We start from the raw sequence: 12,668 nt of genomic DNA on the forward strand, positions 1-12,668 counted from the left end.
GGCGCGCTAGTGCTGACAAGTATAAAACATAGCAGCGCAAGAGAGGAAGGCATGGTAACAATACCATGAATCACTGCAATCGCTGCAATACTACGGCGGTTTTACGACATTCCGGTTACGTGCATGCATGAGGTCACCCGGTGATTAGTGAGCTATATCGCGGTCAATAAGTTAGAAATGTGACGCATCCATCACTAATCACGCCGCATCTTAGTAAAAAGGAAAGTGGTACGTATCGTGAATTATTTCAGCCGGGAACGAGAATAAATGAATTCCGCACTAACCGGGTGAAAGTCGGAGAGGAACAGCGTCGGGGCGACGTTATTTCGTCACTTTTTCTTGTCTATTTGCACTGTACACTATTCAGGCACCCCCATTTCTTTCTTTCTTTCTTTTTTTTTTTCTTCGTACTTATTTTAAGTACAGACGCCAACTTTCGCGTTCGGCAGGTCCATTTCTCACTCGAGGTCTTTCATCCGTCGAAATGTGCGCACCGGAACAAGCACTGCACGTTCCTCGGGACAGAGATGTCTGCGCCTTTCGGCACCGAATTCCAGCTCCCGGAAGTCTAAGTGCTGAAATGCAAGTTGGCACCCTCTCCCGTGTCTGTCTTTTTTTTTTTTTCGTTCTTCATTTTCTGGTTTCTAGCGTGCGTTCGTCGCGCCTTTGCCTCCAAACATGCATTTCCTTCTTTATCGTCACTTCCACTGAAACACTCCAGCAAGATAGATGAAAGGGACATTACTTGTAGTAGGCCCAGTAGCAGAGCAAAAAAAAAAAAAAGGAACTGGCGGGCAAAGACAAATGCGAAAACTCACCTGAGCTTCCGAAAACACTTCGGCCGGGGAAAACGTCTTCTGGTCGGCGCCGTCTGCGCAAATGGGAAAAAGTAGACAAAACAAAAAGAGACAGACGTTAGGGACAGCGAAAAGAACAGACAACCGCGCTCGTCGAGCAGACGACACAGCACGCGTCGCGGCTAGTAGCAGACGACACGGGTGGCGACAAGCGGGCGTGGAAAAAAAAGAACATAGACAAAGAAAATGATGGAAGCGGTAGGCGGAGTGGGACGGTCGTAAGAAGACCCGTTCTCAAAACAAAGCTACCTACGAAATGAAACACAAAATATGTGTAAAAACAAAAAACAAACCTAAAGAAACAGCTCGTCAGACAGATGAGAGAGAACGCAGACATGGCCTTATACATCACGTTGCGAACTCCCTCGCCAACATTCCCCCTCCCCCTAGCTCACGTGTAAACCGTAACTCAATCTTTCGTCGGGGTTATTTAGCGCGGGCCGGCTCCCCGTCGAAACGATGACGCCACGACGACGAAAGTAGCAAGAGAACACACGCAAGGCTCAGCCGATTTGCCAGTAGCACGAGGGGTGAGGGGCTCTGGTTTATGTCTCCGGTTACTTTCTAATCCACAGACTTGTGTATTGTGTTTCTCTTTGGAGAGTGTGTCACGGACCTTTTTCTCTGCACAGATTCTTTTTTTTTCTTTTCGCGTGCGATCAGAAAGCAGCTGGAACACAATGAAAAAATAACAACACACTCAAGGAATTCGGTGTGCGAGGAAGTCCTGCTGATTTCCGCAGGTCGCGTGTTTATTCCTCATTCATTCGGTGATTTTGTTATCTCATGAATCTATCATCGCTGCTATACTAGGTGCTTCAAGTAATTACTACTAGGCTCATTTTAAAGCAGCTATGTATTAATCACTCTGCAGCACCTCGTATACTCGGGGCAAAGAGCATTAGTTATACGATCACAGAAATGACAAAAGCCGCGTAACCTTCGATGGTCTGTAAGTCAGCCCGTCTGAACAGGATTAAACTTCGGTGCATTCTGCACGGCGTTACACATATTTTACGCTTCCCAGTTAACGCAAAAACATCGCAGTCTTGATTGATGCACAGTCATCGTGCAACAAGACACAAATAGGCAGCGCCCCAAATATAACGTTTGGTCTCGCCTTTCTGGCCCTGTCATGTGTGCTGTTCAATATTGCATTTGGTGTTACGTTTCGCCTACAACGCGCGGTAATGCCGGCGCGGATGCAACGGACGCCGGGGCTTTGTTCAAAGCGGCGGACATTTTGGCCCGTTCGACGCCGCCGCAACGCCTACCCGCCAAGCGTGTCCAGGCGTGTTTCAGTGCCACGTGTCTTCGTGTGTGCGTGTGTGTGTGTGTGCCCACGCTTGTCAAAGCGCGGCAGCCGGGGAGCGGAGCTCCCCAAGTGAAGGTTGGCGATGCGTCACTACACTCGGTTCAGCAAGTCTCTCGGCTCGGCCGTGCGCGCCGTCGTGGGCTCATGCTCCGCCGTCCCGTGACCTTCATCCCGTGACCTTCATCCCGTGACCTTCCCTTTTGGACCGCGACGCCGAGAGTATAAGAGCAGCTGCCCCCGGACGCCAAGAGAGAGACTCCGTTTTGTACTGTTGAGTTGCGTGCTCTCCCGTCTCTCCACTTCGGTCGAACTGACCGGCCGCTCTTTTGCTATGTTAGAATAAACAAGTTGTTCTGTTACCAGTCTTCTCTTGCTTTGCCGGGACCTTCGGATGCTTCCAGTGCCCCAGGCCGCCAGGCCAACGCTACCCTTGGGGCTTGCGACCCATTGGCAAAAACGGGCGTCAGCACCGAGACCCCAACATCTCGTGCCAGCGGTGGGATTACAACATCTGGTTGCCAGCGGTGAGATCGCGACAACGGAGGCCAGCAGCGAAGAGATGCGGTTGACTGTATGCTGAGCAGCACAACGACCATCCGGGAGCAGTGCAACGAGCCCTGTGTGATGACTGGTTGCCTGCAGCGGAACGACTGCGCGGAATTCTTGGCTGCGAGGTTTGGTGAGTGCGGGACTTTCTTCTTCTGAGTTTTGCCAGGCTTTTGTTAGTGTTAGAAACAGAGCTGGTAATTGTGGTTGTCGTTGCTGCCGGGTTAGTTTGCGGCAAGACAATAGTAGGCAGTAGAGAAAGCAGCATTCAGAGCAGCCATGGATTTGAAGTCGTTGCGCAAACCGAAATTGCTGGAGCTTGCGAGAGAGTTGGGTCTGGATGTCTCAGACAAACTCAGAAAACCAGAACTGCTAAGGGCTATTCTTGAGTTAGAAGCTGAGGATGACGAGCTGTCGGAATGCCTTGAGACCATTGAGGAGAGGGAGACGGCAAAAAGACAGGAGCGCGAACTTAAAGAGCAAAAAGAGAAAGAAAAAGAAGAGCGCGACCGTCAACACGCATTGGAAATGAAGCGTCTCGAGTTAGAGATGGAACGCGCTCGTAATGGAAGTCAGGCACACGGTGCAGGAGAACGAGTATTGTTCAAAATGACTGACCTGATGCGGCCGTTTAAGCTTGGAGAGGACATTGGTTTGTTCCTGGTTAACTTTGAGCGAACGTGCGAGAAGCAGGGGTTCTCTCGGGAAACGTGGCCACAGCGCTTGCTCACTTTGCTACCCGGCGAGGCGGCCGACGTAGTCGCTCGCTTGGAGAGAGAGGAGGCAGAGGATTTCGACAAAGTGAAATCGAGTCTGCTAAAAAAGTACCGGCTGTCAGCGGAGGCGTTCCGTCGGAAGTTTCGGGAAAATGAGAAAGGCAAAAGTGAGTCATATACAGAGTTTGCGTACAGGCTTATGTCAAACATGCAGGAGTGGCTCAAAGAAGAGAAAGCGTTTGGTGACCACGAGAAAGTTCTGCAGTGTTTCGGGCTAGAACAGTTTTATAGTCGGTTACCTGAGAACGTGCGGTACTGGGTCTTGGATAGGCCAGACGTTAGTACGGTGGCTAGAGCCGCTGAGTTAGCCGAGGAGTTTGTGACGCGTCGGGCTCGCGGAGCTAAGGACGGTCAAAAGGGTGAATTTGGCTCCAAGTTTGAGAGGCCGAAGTTCACACCCATGAGAGCAAAGGGGGATACACGTAGTGCGGATGCGAGTGAAAGCAGTCCGACCGAACGTAAGGAGACGGCGGCAACCGAAGCCGAACGCAGAAAGCGGTTCGAGACGAGGCAAGCGCGCGTTTGTTATACGTGCCAGAAGCCGGGACACTTTTCGGCGCAGTGCCCAGAAACAAAACCAAAAGTCGTGTTTTTTTCATTAGGCAGCACTGACGAGAACATCAAGCTTCTCGAGCCTTACATGCGAGACCTCCTCGTGAACGGGAAAGAGTGCCGAGTGCTTCGCGATACCGCAGCTACAATGGATGTAGTTCACCCCTCTTACGTAGAACCCGATATGTTCACGGGCGAGTGCGCATGGATCAAGCAAGCAGTGGAAGCTCATAGCGTGTGTCTGCCGGTAGCAAAAGTGCTTATTGAAGGACCTTTCGGAGCACTTGAGACGGAGGCCGCAGTGTCATCTATGCTGCCCCCCCAGTACCCGTACCTATTGTCGAACAGGTCCGATCACCTCCTGCGCGAGAAGGGGCTTTTGTTTGGTGAGGCTAGCGTTCAGGCCTTAACCAGATCGAAGGTTCGGGAGCTCGCTGCAAAGGCGGTAGTTGCGGGGCCGACGTTGTTGAACGATGAAAAAGGGTCAGAGGCGCAGCAAGCTGGTATTCAGGGCACGCCCGAACGGGATAAAATTGAGCCTGTAGCGTTAAAGGCACCAGATACTGGAGAGGAAATTCCCAATGCGGGAAAGTTAGAAGAGCTTCCGGTCGAGCTTCCGGGACTAGGCTCAGTGACAAACAGGAAAGACACCGATCAAGTCATTAGTGACTTAATAAGTAAAGCATCGCTGTCGCCTGAGCAGAAAACCGAACTACACCAGCTCTTACAAGAGTTTCAAGGTCTGTTCTCTGAGAGGCCTGGTAGGACTTCTGTCCTTACTCATGACATAGAACTTACCTCCCCAGAGCCAGTACGATCCAAGGCGTACCGGGTGTCACCCCGCCAGAGCGATATTATGGAGGCTGAGGTAAAGAAAATGCTACAGCTCGGTGTTATTGAAGCGGGTGAGAGTGATTATACCTCCCCTTTGATTTTAGTTGAGGTACCGGGCAAGGAACCTCGTCCTTGCGTCGACTACCGCAGGCTTAATTCCATCACTAAGGATCAAATTTATCCGATCCCTAACATCGAGGAGCGCCTTGAGAGAGTGAGTAGCGCTCAGTTTATTTCCACCCTAGATCTTGTCAGGGGTTATTGGCAGGTTCCACTTACAGAAGAGGCTAGTAGGTATGCGGCATTCATTTCACCAATGGGGACATTCCGTCCTAAAGTTTTGAGTTTTGGTTTGAAGAACGCGCCATACTGCTTTTCAAGCCTCATGGATAAAGTGTTGCGGGGACAGCAAGAATTCGCTTTACCGTATCTAGACGACGTAGCGATATTCTCCGCATCCTGGCCTGAACATATGGCGCACTTGCGGGCAGTGCTAACCCGCCTGCGCGATGCGGGCTTGACAGTCAAGGCTCCCAAGTGCCAGTTAGCACAGGCCGAGGTTGTCTACCTCGGACACGTGATTGGTCGGGGTCGTCGCCGCCCCTCTGAAATAAAGGTGGCCGCTGTGCGAGACTTCCCGCAACCGCGCACGAAGACCGATATTCGGTCGTTCTTAGGTGTCGCCGGCTACTATCAGAGGTACATCCCCAGGTACTCTGATATCGCGGCTCCCTTGACGGATGCTCTAAGAAAGACAGAGCCGCAAACAGTCGTCTGGGATGAGACGAAGGAAAGAGCTTTTAGCGCCCTAACAAGCCAGCCTGTGCTACGATCGCCCGACTACACAAAAGGGTTCGTTGTTCAGGGTGATGCTAGTGAGCGAGGCATGGGCGTTGTACTGTGCCAACGGGAAAATGGAGAAGTAGAACACCCCGTCCTGTATGCTAGTCGTAAGCTGACCAGTCGTGAGCAGGCGTATAGCGCCACCGAGAAAGAGTGTGCGTGTATCGTGTGGGCCGTTCAGAAATTGTTATGTTACCTAGCCGGCTCGAGGTTTATCATTGAAACGGATCACTGCCCTCTCCAATGGCTGCAGACCATCTCTCCCAAAAATGGCCGCCTCCTGCGCTGGAGCCTCGCTTTGCAACAATATTCCTTTGAGGTACGTTACAAAAAGGGGAGTCTCAACGGTAACGCCGATGGCTTAAGTCGAAGCCCCTAACGTGGGAATCAGCCTCAAAATTGCTTGTTACTGATGTTTTTCTTCCTGAGGCAGGATTTTTTTTTAACTTATTGCTTTTGTGTAGTGTTTCAAAGTGATGATGTGCTTTTTAGTGCAATTTTTCCGATTTGTGGACGCGTTCTGAGTGCTGCTAAACTACTGTAAGGAACTAGGCAGCAGTATAAAAGGGGAAAGAGCCTGGCAGGGCTTAGTGAGGGTTGTGCCGTGCTTGCTGACTGAGCGGTTGACTTTCGGCGTAGTTCTAACGCTTGCCGGAAACGAGAACAAATATGTCAACTCTCCCGAAGTCACTTTGCAGTGTCCTGTGTGCACCTGAACGTGAGAACGAGGCCTTCTCTGTGCGCTGCGCTCAAGAAACGCCAAAGGACGCCCGACTTCGGTTATGAGCATCATCGAGCGACATCCCTCCGGACAGCGGATGCAGTCCCCTGACCATCGGGATCTCCTTCCCCCGGCGGGGCGGTCTGTTACGTTTCGCCTACAACGCGCGGTAATGCCGGCGCGGATGCAACGGACGCCGGGGCTTTGTTCAAAGCGGCGGACATTTTGGCCCGTTCGACGCCGCCGCAACGCCTACCCGCCAAGCGTGTCCAGGCGTGTTTCAGTGCCACGTGTCTTCGTGTGTGCGTGTGTGTGTGTGTGCCCACGCTTGTCAAAGCGCGGCAGCCGGGGAGCGGAGCTCCCCAAGTGAAGGTTGGCGATGCGTCACTACACTCGGTTCAGCAGGTCTCTCGGCTCGGCCGTGCGCGCCGTCGTGGGCTCATGCTCCGCCGTCCCGTGACCTTCATCCCGTGACCTTCATCCCGTGACCTTCCCTTTTGGACCGCGACGCCGAGAGTATAAGAGCAGCTGCCCCCGGACGCCAAGAGAGAGACTCCGTTTTGTACTGTTGAGTTGCGTGCTCTCCCGTCTCTCCACTTCGGTCGAACTGACCGGCCGCTCTTTTGCTATGTTAGAATAAACAAGTTGTTCTGTTACCAGTCTTCTCTTGCTTTGCCGGGACCTTCGGATGCTTCCAGTGCCCCAGGCCGCCAGGCCAACGCTACCCTTGGGGCTTGCGACCCATTGGCAAAAACGGGCGTCAGCACCGAGACCCCAACATCTCGTGCCAGCGGTGGGATTCCAACATTGGTTAGGGTGCCAAGGTGCAGTGCACACACAAGTATAACTTTGGATGCATAAACAGACCGTGAGAAATTCTCCAAAAATGCTCTCCTATTCCTTTTTCTTTTTTTTTTCAAAAACTGCCAAATATCGCGCAAAAGCAGGACAACAATCTGGGATAACATGCTCTGGTTAAATTTAACGTGCATTAAATAATGCACGTACATGACCGGGGTAGTTGGAGAAAAATGGGAGAGGCCTTTGTCCTGCAGTGGGCGTAACCAGGATGATGATGATGATGAAATAATGCACAGTGCACGAGCTTATGCATTCCGCCACCATCGGAATGCTATACTGCCGCAGCTAGCCGGGAGTCGAGCCCGCCACCTCGAGCTCAGCAACCTAACGCCGCAGCCACTGAGGCACGGCGGTGAGGATTAACGCCAACTATCAACCAGTGTGTTTTGCCGCAAAAGGTTTTCTCTTGCCTTTCACGAAAAAAACTTCCCCCACCCTACTCGAGCGCTTCGTATCCAGTCCAATAATTTCATATATTTTTCGTGTTCTTCAGTAGGTGAACTTATTACTACTTTTCCTATTTCACAATGCCCCTAAAGGCCCTCATAGGGGGGAGGGGCAATACAGATAAATACGAGGTGAGCTCGCCGCACAAATGCACAAATAAAACAGATTGGCAAGTGAAGTCATATGAAAAGTACAAATCGGAAAGTGCAACACATTATAAACCTAAATACGAGATCGATTGCAAAAATAGCTAAACATGGCCATAATAGACGACAGTAGTCCACCGCCATAGACGTTTATATATTAAAGGCACAAGAACGCGCACAGAACAAAAATACAAGGAAAAATAGTATAAACCAGGTCTATTCGCAGTTTAGGCTATAGGTATGAACGGAACAATAAAACACATTATATATACACTTAGAAAGACACGAAAAATGCGTTGAAACAAGTGCACAACGAATGTTTAAACATATTCTGCGCGCAATGGTTCTTGAAGTCGGTTTAAATAGCAATGCATGGTGGTAGGTTATTCCACTCAATTATTATTCGGCGGATGAACGAATTAGAACAAATTATTGAGCGAGAAGTCATACGTTTTATCTTGAAAGAATTACCTCTGCGTGTAAAGAAGGCTGTGGTTGGTTGGAAAATCCGGCGGAAGTACGGGTGATGGTAGAATTTATGGACCAGCGAAAGGGAAGCGATGGTGCGCCGATGCAATAAGCCGCAGAGCTAAGCGCGAGTCTTTAGCGCAGAAACGATAGCGTATCGTGAACATTGAGAGTCATCGCTTAATCATCGCTCTTCGCTTACTATAAGCGTCCTGATTTTGCGCTGTCACCCCAGTATGCCATGACGTATACTATAAAAATTTGCCAACTATAACTCAATACCTCACGCTTCAGCGTCAGGCCGCTTCTGCTGCGATTTGTCAGTGTGACAATGTGCAGCGCGGTAGCGCAACTGTTACCGTTTGTATTATCCGGAACACCGCGAATCCCCGTTAATTAAGCACTCCTACATTTAGCTTTGTTCGAGACACAACTGGTACGTATCATGTGGCACGAATAGAAAAGGATAAGCAGAGAGAGAGAAACCGCAAGCAAGCTCGCCCACAAGGCCGGACGAAACTGCGCTACGCTCCGTAGAGAATACGGCTTAGAGAGTTTTGCTCAGAATGGCCTCAAATTATGAAGAAAATGCACCTCTCGAAACACAAACAACTGAAGAGATGCCGGGCACGCTCGACCAATACAAATGCTTCTAAATCCTGCAATTTCCGTACCGTTCGCCAACCGGCACGGCCGTCTGACATGTTTGGTCAGGTTAAGCCAAGTCAGGTTTCGCAGGCAAAGCAGGCCGCGATGGTGCGCCTACTTCGCCGCAAAAGTGTGGTGGTGCCATCTAGTAGTGCGAGGACGAATCGCTGTGCGCCGCGCGCAGCTTCCGAGATTCCTAACCTGGCGAACCGGAATCTCGAAGGCACCCCTGCGCGCCAGTTTTAAATCGACTGTACGTTCGTTCCTCGACATTCTTGCCAGACGACGTTCATAAAATAAGCACCCTTCTGTTGGATCACCTTCTTTCGCCCGCGTCCCTTATTTTATGTGCATCGCAGTGCCCACACTAGTTGTATAGAAACGCGCTGCAAGCTTTGTAAAACCATCTTCACCTCATCCAACGCAGCTACACCGCCAGGCTTGCAGCCGTTTCTTGGGAACGTTTACTTACTTCCGCGGAGACGAGCAGAAGTGGACGAATTGCCGATAACGATCATGATTACGATTGATAATGACAACCCCACTGAAACGGGGCGACAACAAATAGTCACCTGGACAGCTTGAGTTAATCAGTTTTTACTGCATCTATTGCAGTCTAACATCTTGCCTATCTCAACCTTATATTGTAATATTATCTATGGATGCAACGGCTACGGCACCATCTCTTGCCTTCTTTATTTTTTTATTTTTTTCCGATACTCTAAACCATCTCTTAGTATATTTTTACCGCTGACTAGTCAACGCTCAACTTTTACGATCAGTTTTTACTGCGCCGTCACTTTTGAAGCGCGGCGCTTCTGAACGGTGGACGTTGCCTATGGTTCTGGCTCCAGGGTAAAGTTGAGGCACGTTAAAATGTGCCGAGTAGTGTGTGTGTGTGTGTGTGTGTGTGTGTGTGTGTGTGTGTGTGTGTGTATTTATATATATACACCATGCACCATGCAATGTATTCTGATGAAGGCAGGACCCCGGCCGAAACGTCAATAAACCGCTGCATACGCGCGTCTGCTTCACTGTATATATATATATATATATATATATATATATATATTATATATATATTACTCTCCCTGCAGCCGGTTGCAATGATCTGCTGCTCCTGTATGCTTGCTTTCGTCCAAGCTCGGGCCTCAAGGCCTCGGGGCCCCGCAGCAAGGACTGGTTACGCCATCTGTCAGTCGAGCCGCGAAACGACGCCGCCAGGAAGAAACAAAGGCGAAGGAAACGGCCACCGCTGGTTTCCCCATTTTATTTTTATCGATCTCAGAGAGGCCCGCATAAACTGCCACTTATCCTCGCACGCGAGGCGCAGGTTTAAAAAGAATAACCAAAGATGGCGGGGCCAGCTGGATTCCGCAGCGGCCGCCTGCGGCGAGGCGGCGTCGCCCAGAAAAAGCGCGCGGAATCCGGAGAAGGGGAACGCTAACGAAGCTGACGACAGCGCTCGAGCATTTCTTTTTTGGAAGTCACAGCGTTAATGACTTCATGAGCTTTGCTTTGGCTTTAACTGTACTGAAGGAAAGATAGCGACAGAGCTAATCACGACGTCCAGCAAGAAAGCGTGTCCCGCTAGTATATCGAGCTTTCGTCAGGTGCATGACAGCGAAACTGTCCTCGAAGTCAAAATCTCATCGTCACTGTTGATACTGTAACTGATTGTAACTGAACTCATGCTGATCTTTACGCGCACAAAAAAATTCCGTACACAAGCGTAATTGCATTGAACCACCATTGTAATTCTGCCACTCGGTCGGATATCGAACCCGCGACCTCGTGCTCAGCTGCAGCCACTGAGCCAGCGCTGCGGGTGGCTTATTCAAAAGGGAAAGTATATTCTTTTCCAACATTTCCGCTACGGCTATGGAAGCTATAGGACGCGTGCGCATATGGTAATTAAGGCCACAGCTGTACATTTGCCGGTGCAGGCTCACAGTTTTCACTGCTGCTCAATAACAGGGCGGACGTCACCGCTTACGTCCGCTCTCAGTATGCGCAGATGTAATTTCACGGTTTCTGCGAAGATAGAAAAGAAAGACAAAGGGAAATAAAATAAAAGTAAAGCATTGTGATGAATGAGGAATGCATCTGCACCAACGAAGACAGCGAGAAAAAGCTGCGCAAATAATGTCTAAACGGGCCTTGCACCCCAAAAATACCGTCACTGCTGCTACTACGTCAGCGGGGCCAAAGAATTCGGTGCACACGAGTCGCCCGCAAAGAGCAGCGCAGGTTGCAAACAGAACAAAAAAAAAGAAATAGAGAGAGGAAAAAGAGGGAAGAATACAAAGAAGCGTAAGGCCTCGTTTTGTTATTATGATATTTTTCCCCCCAGTGAATACATTCTGCACTGAAATTCCATCCCCGGCACCATGGGTTAAAGAATAAACAGGCGCAGCTGTTGCTACAATGAGTGCGCCCCGCACTAATGCGATCGCCCAAGCCTGAACGTCTACTCCGCGCCTGCGTAAATGCGTGCACTACTGACGAAGCCTAAGTTCTACGGCTCCAATAATATGTGCGCGTGGTGCCTCCGCTGGGTAAGCCAGAGTTCAGACCTACGATGAATGCGTACATAACACCGAGAATTCATGGCTCTTGAAATACTTTCTTTAACGCTTTAGTCAGGCTACATTCCTAATTGATATCGATGTCTTTCACCAACTAACGAAGCCCCCAAAATGACGACTGCTTACAAACTGAGCGAAACTACATCTAACCGACTGCAACAAAGAGATACAATGAAGGGCTATTGGACGGTTTCTCGAAAAAGCAAGCTTTTTGGCTGATGAAAGGGCTTCCTGACCTGAAACTCGAGAAAGGGCCTACCATGCAGCACCAAAATTCGAGACGCGCACTAAATGGCCAAAAACGTTGAGAGAGTCGCTCTTGGTAAATATATAGGTGACAATAAGCTGTATCCACCTTCTCTACAGCAGTATTATATTTAGCGCTATTAAGTCGGTATTGACCACCTGCGTAAACTACTCCGCTTAAACCAAGAACAAAACCAGACCAGCACTATTTTCCGTAGTACAGTGCTAACGCCGCTGCACGCGCTATAGCTGTAACCTCCACATTGATGTACGGTTTTAGTGTCGCAGTGCCCAGTAACATTCAGCTTCGTGGCGACAAAACTTGGAGGGAGTGGGAAGGAAACGCTGAAAAGGCTCAGCTCAAACGCGTCGCACAATGCAGACGGCGAAAAATAAATGCGAGGGGCTAAAAAGAAGCAGAAGACAAGCAAAAGACTAGTCCGACCGGACGTCGTCTGCTCACCGTCGTCTTCTCGCCGAGTGTTGCGAACGCTATTTTGCTTTATCCGCATGCGGGCAGAAGAAAATAAAAACAAGGGGAAAAAGAAGAGTAAAGCACATTGCGCGTTTAGGAACGGATCGACGCGTCGACGAGGTCGGCGTGCTTTCGCCTTCCGGTCAACACGAACGGAGGTCGGCGGTTTACGCACAGTTATTATTATCGTCATTATTACTCGGCCTGAGGTAACGGCGTCGACGTGTACCTATTTCCCAAGTGGACCCGGCTGCTCACGGCCGAAGCAGCGAGGGGAAAAATAAGAGAAGCCGGGGGTAATGCGAAACAGAGACGGCCAACACGGAAACAGAAACGTCGTAAAAA

The 12,668-nt window shown here is 50.1% G+C and overlaps 1 protein-coding gene across 1 annotated transcript in view; it reads right to left on the bottom strand.

The window, feature by feature from the left end:
- The window catches only part of LOC126525578 (caskin-2-like), a 342,542-nt gene that overhangs the window by 113,757 nt on the left and 216,117 nt on the right, over positions 1–12,668 (bottom strand). Inside the window, exon 12 of the mRNA XM_050173505.3 lies at positions 819–871. Coding sequence (XP_050029462.1) covers positions 819–871 — 53 coding nt within the window. The remainder of the gene's footprint in view (positions 1–818; positions 872–12,668) is intronic.

Source organism: Dermacentor andersoni, chromosome 8 (genome assembly GCF_023375885.2).
Source record: "Dermacentor andersoni chromosome 8, qqDerAnde1_hic_scaffold, whole genome shotgun sequence".
NCBI lineage: Eukaryota > Metazoa > Arthropoda > Arachnida > Ixodida > Ixodidae > Dermacentor > Dermacentor andersoni.